Below are 10764 nucleotides of genomic sequence, written 5' to 3' on the forward strand. Positions count from 1 at the left end.
CCTCAAAGAGCAGTCCTCCCCCAAGACTCTCCACTCAGTTCCTTCAGACTAGCCAGCAGCAATTAGAAAACACCTGGTGGAACTACTGAGCTCATTATAGGAGCCACCTCTCAGTGAAACACCAGTAAAACATTGTTAAAGGGTTAGCAGCAATGTTATGATGACTTCTTAAAGGCGGCGCTTCAAAAAGAGCAGGAGCTTCTTAAAGAGGCAGAAGCCCAATTTTAAGGTGTTAAATTATTAAGTCAGATTTCTTTTAAGTCATATTTAAGCCTCTTTATAACAACTGAAGGTAACATAATTACCTAACGCTGTCCTTTTAAAAACAAATATTTCTTATGACTGTACTTCAGTATAAGGTGAGTTTGTGCTACTGCAATAAAAGGTCAAATCATTTATAAGGGTTGCTAAACATTATTACCAGGGGTGCCGACACATTTTGTCCATATATCAGAGATTTTGGTCATTTGTACTACCAGACGTATCTTTCGAATGCCATTAGAAATCATTTAACACAGTGATGGGGGCACACAGGGTTAATTGAGAGCAAGTAGAAAGGACAGTAAGGACATGGAGACTGCATGAGGGCTCAGGTTGCTCAAACTCTAACAGCTCTTTTCCACATCGCTCAGAGCCATACTAAGCAGATGTAGGCACTAATAATACTTGCTGAGTATAAACATTGAGTCTATTTATGGAAATAACAGTGCATAATTATGTGATGGGCATAATTTATGTAGAATAGTGGCCTATTTAGTCCTTTACAAAGGAGCGTTACAGCATCAGCACTAATAAAAGTCTTAAATGTGTTACACTGATGGACAGAGAGGAAGTATATGTCTAACCCCAGCAGAGCCAGGGACTTCCTGTCTCACCTGCAGAGTTTGGAGTGGAGGGTGAATTTGCTTGGCTTCCATGTGAGGATGCATTAGCCGCATTCACGGCAGTTCTTGCAGCATACATGTTGGCTTCTTCTTGGAACTTACCAATGTTTTTCTTGTATCTGATTCTTTTATTCCCAAACCAGTTGGAAACCTGAGCGGACAGGAACGAGAAAAAAAAAGAGAAGAAAGTTTACTTCTCCAGACACGTAGCCACACAGAGCCTCTTTAAAGAATAGTGTTTAGCTTGAATGGCCTTTAATGGCATGTGGAACACTGCAGAGAGCCACTGTCAGGAGTGCGGGCTGCACAGACTGGTGCTGTGAATCTGCATTAGTGCCAGAATGGAATGATTGCCAATAACAGTCTCATTATGTCACCATGACTGCAGCTATCATCAGAAGTCACGCAAGCACCAATCAGTCAACTTCCGCTAACACCCATTACGGCTAATGGACTCCCAGATGAAGCCAGGGGGGTAATCCCAGCCCTAATGATAAACAACATTAAAATGAAAACCAAATCAATCCTCCAAAGTTTCTAATAGACAGAGTAGGTAAACATTCTCCTTTGTTATAGCCAAGAAACTGAAACTCCACAAATCACCGAGCGACCGAGCAGCTTCCACCGTCGAGCCCAGCTGCATCCTTAGATCATTTGGTAGAAATTAATGAAAGCAACTGAGAAAACAATCCATTCCCACATGATGGATTCACAACACAAACTGCTGTTTACCTTGGCGTTGTCATTGTTTTCCTTATTATCAATTCTCACAGGATTGAAACAAGTGGAGTTGCTGAAGTGTAGAGATGACACAAATAACAACAACAGAAAAAAACATGAACAGGATTTTTAAATACTTTACAATTGTGTGATGCCACAAACTTTGGCACAATTCAGATGTCTTTAGTCGTGTGATGAGTTCCTATAACAGTTACAGTAGGTCAACATGGGACTGGATTCATACAAGTATTAAATATTCACTATTTAAGCTCAGGTTTCTATCTTACACTCATCAGCTTTAGAAAAGCACATGCTGCCTTGCATAGCTAGTGGCAATTTCTGTCAAGTTTTAGTTGGAATTGTGCAGTGATGACTGGATCTGAAGAATGGAGCAGCTACTTTAGCTCCTAATTAAAAGACTCATCCTAAATCCCATGTGATTCTCTCAACCACATGTTGGAGAGTGGACCTGTGCCGTTTCCAGGATGCTGGTGATTTTGTAGCTACTATCGTTATTGCTTCGTTCAAGAAGAAGTCCAGTTACAATGTCTTGTGAAGGTATTCATATCCCTTCAACGTTTTCATGTTAATTCATGTTAATTCATGTTAACAATAATATTGTGCATTATTTAGGGATGCATAATATATCAACACAAATAAATATTAGATGATAGTCATTTTTAAAACATAATCAAACTGGAGCAATATTAGCAACCAATATTTGTTTCCATCTTGTTGCCATTTGTTTCAGAAGGGGGACGGAAGAAGTCTGGTCATGTGACAAGGATGGTAATGAAGCAAATGATTGTGGGATTTTAACTGAAACAGAGAAGCAGTGGTGAAGTCAGCACTGTAGAGACAATGTAGAAATGTGTCTACATTCAACATCTTTTTCAAGGTGTTGAATGGGTAATGATATATATTTTATATATATATATAAAATAAAATGAATATACAATATCAGTAAATACTGTTTCTTGGTCATAACATCAATGGATATTGATATAAACACCTGGATAAGAGCAACTTTTTATACAAACACACAGTAAAACTAAGTTCTATAAAACAAGTTTGGTTCCTGTGGTCATAAGTTTCCAAAATTAAATTTAGCATAGTTTAACCTTGCTTTTCTTATCCCTGTAATTTTTTTTACCTTGTCTTCATGAGGCTACAATGTGCTTTTATTTTGTTGCTCTTGTGTTTTTTATTATTTTAAAGTATTGCACAATGAGTGACTTTTAATATTTATATCTATTGTGTGTTTGTGTAAAATGTCCTGTTTGGCAAGAAAGTTGACTTGGTAAATAAAGTTAATTGATTTAAGTTTGAAAATATTTTTTTCTTTAATTGTACATCACAGTTGGGTGAGACAAAACATAATAAAGTGTAAAGATGTGATACTTTAGCAAGGTGTGATTTGAGCTGTAACTCCATTGTTAGTAAATCTCTGTAGATGACAGTGGTTCAGATTCCCCATATCTGAATTATACTGCACTGAGCAATTCCTCCAGAATGTTGTGGTGTGTTTTTGTGATTGTTGTGGTTTAAAATGACTAATTTTCCAGCATCTTTTTCAAAAAGCTGCAGTCAAAGCTGCACATTTTTACAATTTACATTTACAAAATGTTGAAATTGCTGCACATTGCCTTCCCAAAACACAAACACAGAATTTCAACTTAGTAATAGTTAAATAATATTTACTATTTAAAGTGGAAGCAACATTTTCACGTACCTTCTGGACATTTCAGTTTCAGTTGTCAAAGTGCAAAAGAAGAATTGATCATTCAAGTTAACATGAACTCTTTACACAGTAAACAGCAAATCCTAAAGATTATATTGAAATGGTTTTAATTTAAAAAATTCAAATGTTTCCTTAATGTTTAGTATCACACATGCTTTCATCTCGTAGGTTCTGCTTTCAAGAGATGACGTGTCACAGGAAGCTAAATTAGAAGGGGATTGGTCAAAATTCACGTGAGTTGCAGTGATTGGTCAGAAAAGAAGGAATTTCAGAAAATATTAAGATGATTGGTCAGGATACAGGAAAGTAGCGATGACCAGCAAAATTGCAAGTTTGCACAAAATTTATGAATGATCAACGAATTTGTATTAATATTTACCATCTCAACTTCCTGATCCTAGATCAGGGACTGACAAAGGATACAACTTCAATCTAAAACTCACATGGGCATTTAGATGTGCAGTTTGCGTTTCTACTACAGGAAGCTTGTCATACCTCAGAATGAGCTTTTACAGTTTTTTTTAAAACTGTAAAAATGATGATAAGGCATATTTACACCATATCTGTTTTAATGAATAGAACAGCTACAAGAACAGAAGAGCCGTCTGTATCCATAACAGCCTGTGAACCTTGTATTAGGTAAGTGGTCCGGACGCTGACAGCATCTTCAGTTAAAACGATCCTTGTCCCACAGAGGGGGGTGAGGGGTGCCACTGATCTGCTCGTACCTGGGCCACTGTGATGGCACACTTCTTAGCCAGCTCCTCTTTGGCCTCCTCGCTGGGGTAGGGGTTGCTGAGGTGTGAGTAGAAATACTCGTTCAGGATCTCTGTTGCCTGCTTGTTGAAGTTTCGTCTTTTCCGCCTGCAAGGAGAGCAACAGGTCGGTTTTAGCGTGTTGGACAGCATCAGTGTGAAATATGATCTGACCCACCAGGTTGCATCCAGTCATTGGCTCTGCAGCATTCCCTCACACTGAGCATGCACGTAGTGACAGTGGAGAGGAAAAACTCTCCTTTAACATATCTGACTGTTAGTCGCGTTGTTTGGAAACACTCATTTCTGCACAACTATCTTGATGTCCCACTAAACCATTTCAATCTGTCTGACACTTTGACCTGTGGCACCTTGATTCTGTTGCCATTCTGATGGCTTCACATCAGGAACTTAATTCAATAAGTGAAACAGATTACATAAATTAATTCCACTCAAAATGATGCTTTCAAGACTTCATTTTTGGTAAGTATGTTGATTTTCTGCTTCCAGCTAATGAAAACATGATATTTAAAATTACAATACTACACCAGGCCAATAATAAACATTTTAATACAGAAATGTGTCTACATGTTTAAAGGTTGTTATTTTCAAAAAGAGCCTCGTCATACTTTAGCGGTGAAGTGATCGCAGGTTAAAAAAATCTGTCCTGCCAGTTCCATTTTTTTGTCTTAAAAGTCACCAAATACAGAAATTAAATTACTAAGTTGATATGGACTTAAAATTTTATCAAGACTTTTTGTGGTTTATTTTTATGATTTATCGTGTTAGCAAAAAAGTATCAGTAAAATAAATCTTAATATTCACTACAGTCTGTTTAGTAAAAGTATATCAAACTGAATAAAAATAAAGCACATGACTCTCGACCCCAGACTTATTAAATAATATACCTATACCTATAAATAAGACACAATAATTTGATTCAATAATGTATATTTAAGCATAACATTCAAATTGCAACTTGTCTGTTTTAACTGCTACTGTTTTCAGGTTAAAGTCAAAACTCTTTCAGAATTAGGTCGTCAGATCAGATTTCAGGATTTTGCTGCTACATTTTATAGACTCTTCTTTAAATAAGATTTTGTTTTATGGAATGCTGCATGTAATTGATAATAATACCTCAGTAAATGAAACCCTACATGAGCTTTGTTGGAAGCGTATTGGAAGCAGGACTCTAGGAAGCCACGGTGTTTGACAGCAGAGACGCAGGCTGGACTGATCCGACATGAACACCAACATATTTATCTGCCAGCACACCTTTAAGCAGACGGAGCCGAGCGGAGCTTTAGAGCTGGCTGACCCCTCCATCTTCTGCACCTATCAGGTCACGTCTGGCGGCGCCACATCCCACCAGGGCTTTACATAAGCTGAAAGGGAACTCTTCAAAACCTCTTTGCATGTGCCGGCTGGCTGAGGAGATTTGTGCTAAAACCTGTGTCCCCCGCTCCAACAGCTCGCAAGAAAAATATGTAAATGTGCACAGCATGGGCTCCAGCAGCCAGTAGATTAATCAGAGGTGCAGAGCATGCTAGTGCCTCTCAACCAGTAAAAGCTTTTGCTCTTTTCCCATCCTATTCCCCTCTTTGCTGCTGCTGCTGCTGCTGCTGCTGTGGCGGCGGCACCGTCACGTTAATTTGCAAGAGAATAGATAGGGAAGCTTTATACGGGCGCACACGCCTCATTTAAATGTTATGCCTCCAACCCAGGCTTTGAGTGGGATTTATCCTTGGAGAAATTTATGCAAATCCAAAACACGCATCAAAGAGAACAAGCGATTACATTAAAACAGGGAAACTGTTAGTGTTGCCGAGTACACGGGGAGCACTTATTGGCCGACTTTGCTGGGTGTTCTACTCCAAACAGCATCCAAACATGCAAACCAGCCCGCCTTGTGTGGTACGCAGCAAAGAAAAACTACAGAACCAAGCTCCAAATGTCAGTTCTTTATATGCATATTTGTGCTGTCGTTATGCCGACAGGGTTTCTGCAGGTTTCACCAACTCAAATTTAAGAGTCTTTAAGACAGATGTAATAAAATGTAAGGCCTGTTTCACAACAGAAATGTATAAAGAAAAGTTCCATATCGTATATCGTTGTGGTGCCACGCTTTATTGCACAGAATTAATGTAACGTTGTACGGGTTAGCAACAGAAGTGATTGAGTGGCAAAGATGAATATCGTCCAGCGGTGATAAATTTACACTTATCCATGACAAACGCAAAAAGCTAGTAGGCTAGAACAGTTAGCAGCTAGTTAGCGGTAGCTTCGACAGCCTCGAGCCACAGAACGCAATGAAGATGTTTGTGTGAGACTCAATCTGCTACCCAACAGAAAAGTCTAAACTACATTGAATATTAGATTATACAGAGCCCCCTAGTGGACATGGGGGGAATTTTTTCTATTGCGTTACCTCGCAAACATATTGCATTCCCTCACAACGAATTTGCAAATACACTTGAGACTATATATGTAATCACAGAAAACTGGTTAAAAATCAATTGTGTTTGTTATGTGATATCTTTAGATGGAGATGGGACTGTTCATGAAAATGACCCTTTATTGGTCGTTCATGAAATAAACGACCATTCAGACTAACAGACTAACTGTAAGATGGGAATATTACCCTGAGAAAAAGAAATAGTTTAAATAGTCCAAATAGTTTGAATGTTTTCTTCTTTACTTCTTTCCTCCTTTACTTTCTTATCTTTTTTTACATAAAAAATTCTGTCATGTTTATGTTTTAGAGTAGAAATGGAAAGTAGAAATGTTTGAACTGTTTTGCTCAGGCTTCTTACACACAAGTTTGTGTTTGCTTTATTCAAAAGAAAGATATAAAACTTCAGACAACTCACAAACGAGATATTAAAACACAAAGAAAAACCTTACAAAAACCTTATTTTGTAGCAGAAAGATGTTCAATATTCAAGATGTTGCTTGAACTGCCTACCACACATGACCTGAATTTCTACTAAGTTTAAGACATTTTAAGGTCTTAATTTAAGATACGTGAATTTAAGGCCCGTGTAGAGCACAGAGCAACACAAATGTGCACACAGATAGAAAATACACACACACACACACGCACACACACACACACACACACACCCACACACACACACACCTGGCATCGAGGAAGCGGGAGCGCAGGATCATGACGGCTTCGCACGTGCTCTGCTTGAGCTGCATCTGGATGGAGCTGAACTTGCGGTGGATGATGCTCACCATGCGCTCGATCTCTTTGGGTGAAATGGGCCGTGTGCGCGACTGCTCCCGCAGCAGGTTCATGACGTGGGTGGTGAACTCGTTACAGGCCTGTGGAGAAGGCAGCAGCGGTCAGTCAGAGAGCAGCCAGCCTCCGCCCGCTCACACACAGCTGCAGATGGAGAGAACCTCCATTTATCAACAAGGCTGTGCCACATCTGTTGCGCGGAGAAGAGTCGCCTGTATCTGTGAGGTGGAGAGTTCTCAAAACCCCCGGATGGAAGATAAGCACTTATATGTTTCATATTTAACAGAAATTGTGAGTGAGAGAAACTGGTGACAGCTGCTCACTCTCAGACAACACACACTAACGGCGCGGCTAACCCTGGGAGTTGGCGTTTGGTTGGGTCTCTGGTGTGTCGCCGGGCGTGAATGTGCTGCAATATTCCGCTCTCAGTGTCTCCTCTTCCTTCTCCTGCTTCTCATCCCCATCCCTCCCTGGATTTAGCTGTGTCAGGCTCTGTCTGTGTCTGTCTATCTGGGCCAAAAGCGACGCTGTTGTCGCCGATGCGGCGGATGTGAAGGCGGCGAGAGGAATGCACACAGCGACACGATGCGCTGCATATGATGGACTAATCTGGGATGGGAGGCATCAGAAGTGAATTCCTCCCTGACAGCTGATGTACTGTACATTAAAGAAAACACAGTGAGTGTGTGAGGCTTGTCACTTTATTCCACAAAGAATAAACAAATAGAAAAGAGCGATTCAATTCATATCAGCGCTGAACTGATATAGATTCTTTCTGATGTTTCAGGCTTAGAACCCAAAAATATCCAGCTGGCTTCATGATGGTTTGGAACCGACAAGATAGATTAGAAAATGGCCTGAAAGAGCCATGAACAGTTTGACCTTCTTTCATATTTTCACATGTACAGATGCAGATGGGTTTTATCGAGATGTAAAATTATTGTAGATTTATAAAGTTAGTAGAAAATGATAGACCGCTTTCAAAATGTTTTAGAAATATGAAGCTGAAAAGTGGGGCGTGCATCTGTTGTAACGTCCCTTTTACAGTCACACAATTAAGAGAATCTGATTATTTTCAGAAGTTTGAATTGAAAGAGAATTTTAAAAATGTGTTTTAAAAACAAAATCTGAAAAGTGTGGCATGCTGTTTCATTCAGCTTCACTCTGATTAAATGTGACATGACCGTTCTGACTGCAGACACTCTGAAAAACAATCGTATTCAATTTTTTCCACTTGAGGAAGTGGCACAGACCAGAGGGTTTTTTTTGGCTAAAAAAAGATTAAAAACATTTAAAAAATCTAATGTGGGTGGTATTTTACTGCTGTGTGAAGGTAGCCTCAGTATGATTCATCCTACCATATCAAATTTCCTCATCTATGTTGCGGAAAAGCATCCCCAAAGCATGATGTGGATGGTGTGAGGAACACAACCACATTTCAGCAGAGATCATGTCTTCAGGATGATGTGCATTTTTAGTTTTTCACCAAGCAGAGCTTTTTGCATTTGGCCCCAAAAATTGGACTTAGGTCCCATCTTCCTATAGAACCTTCCTTCACCTGTTTACTGAATCCTCCACATGGCATTTTGACAAACTTTTATATTTTGTTCTTCAATAATAACTTACTTCCTGACATTTTACCAAATCCTCTATGTTGTTTTTATCAATAACACTGTCAGTTTAGGCCATTCCTCCTCAACTTTCTTTCAGAAAGTCAGCACCACATTGCTCCTCTATTAACCCTTTAACAACGTTTTTACGTACATTGCACTGAGAAGTAGGTTATATACTGAGCTCAGCTGACGGGCCGTTGAACCAGGTGTCCGTTCCACCAGGTGTTTGCTAATTGTTGATGGCTAGTCTGAAGGGGTTGAGCAGGGGAGTTCTGGGGAAGCAGTGATCTGTGAAGCTCGGAAACTTCGGCTCTAGGTCCAACCATATGTTTTGCACAGCTGAGTGGTTACCATCGGAGATTAAAGGATTTCTCAAACATGCATGAATTAGAATTAGAATTAATTTTTGTTGTTATTGTTTTTGATGAGGGAGTAACATTACAACATGATATAAAGCTCAAAAAAGTTGCTTTTAAACAATACTGCCCCCTTTAATATCTATAACTAGACGTGCAGCTGGTTCTGCTGTCCTCACCTGTTCATACTTCTCCAGCTCTGTGTGGTAGATCTGTCTGATCTGGGACAGCTTGGCCCTGTAGTCCGAGTGCTCGGCTGAGTTGTCGGCCCCCACCCCTCCCGAGGCGGCTGCCGCCGCCGCCGCCGCTGCCGAGCCCCCGCCTTTCTCTGGCCCCGACACGCCCTCCGCCAGCAGCATGTTGTCCAGGCGCATGAGCTGGGGGTCCGGAGGCTCCTCCTCCTGGGCGCCGCGGATGCTGAGCACTGTGGTGACAAGGGGAGGTCAGAGGTCAGTTTTAAAAGGTCACACCTGCAACTGGGGCGATGCACAGTTACAAGCTGTCAGCGTCTTAGAACTGTTGCACGCCTGACACACAAGCATGGGTTTAGCAAGCAGAGGGAGGGAAAGGTAATCTCAAGCAGAGGGAGAAGGAAGTAGCTTCAGTATAAACTGAATCCTTCATCACCAGGTAAGTAAAAGGCCTGACATGATAACAAATTTTGCTGGATGATAAACTGTCACAGAAGTTATCGCAGTGGTTCTTAACCTGGGTTCGATCGAACCCCAGGAGTTCGGTGAGTTGGTCTCAGGAGTTCAGCGGAGCCTCTGCCGCAGAGGTAACAAAACACTTGTGTAAAGTCGTGATGACGCCCCGCTTTGCCATCACTTGCTGCAGAGGATCACGTTACATTGCTTAGCCAATCAGAGGATCACGTTACATTGCTTAGCCAATCAGAGGATCACTTACATTGCTTAGCCAATCAGAGGATCACGTTACATTGCTTAGCTAATCAGTGCTGCGGAGGAGCACTGATTGAAGGAGCTCCACTCTCAGCATGGATTTGAGCTTGTGTCTTTAATTACTTTAGCAAAACTCACTGTTTTTACCAAATTCTATAGTCTAAATCTGCTCCTTAGTTGCATCTTTTCGGGGTTGCTACTGCCTCTAGTGGCGTGAGGGTGGTAACACAACTAATATAATTACATTACCACATCAGAATACCGCAAAGTATTTTGTGTGTTTGCCGGGGAGGGGGGATAAGAAGGGTCCGGTGAATGCGCATATGAAACTGGGGGGTTCGGTACCTCAAAAAAGGTTAAGAACCTATCGCAATCAACTATGTTATTGTTGTTTTGAGACCATTTTTGAATAATATGAAGGAAATAGCATAAGAATGCTAGAACACATTCTCAAAGATCATCCATCCATCCATCCATCCATCCATCCATCCATCCATCCATCCATCCATCCATCCATCCATCCATCCATCCATCCATCCATCCATC

General features: G+C 40.6%; 1 protein-coding gene across 3 annotated transcripts in view; it reads right to left on the bottom strand.

Annotated features, from left to right (window-relative positions):
* Window positions 1–10764, bottom strand: part of LOC103463997 (pre-B-cell leukemia transcription factor 1) — a 74107-nt gene that overhangs the window by 8959 nt on the left and 54384 nt on the right. For 2 of the 3 annotated variants that reach the window (XM_008407789.2, XM_008407791.2), the window contains exons 3-6: window positions 9496–9740; window positions 7240–7430; window positions 4074–4209; window positions 876–1035 (exon numbers count right to left, since the gene is read on the bottom strand). In XM_008407789.2, coding sequence (XP_008406011.1) covers window positions 876–1035; window positions 4074–4209; window positions 7240–7430; window positions 9496–9740 — 732 coding nt within the window. The remainder of the gene's footprint in view (window positions 1–875; window positions 1036–4073; window positions 4210–7239; window positions 7431–9495; window positions 9741–10764) is intronic. The other variant, XM_008407790.2, reaches the window with a different exon arrangement.

The sequence above is a fragment of the Poecilia reticulata genome, linkage group LG4 (genome assembly GCF_000633615.1).
Source record: "Poecilia reticulata strain Guanapo linkage group LG4, Guppy_female_1.0+MT, whole genome shotgun sequence".
Lineage (NCBI taxonomy): Eukaryota > Metazoa > Chordata > Actinopteri > Cyprinodontiformes > Poeciliidae > Poecilia > Poecilia reticulata.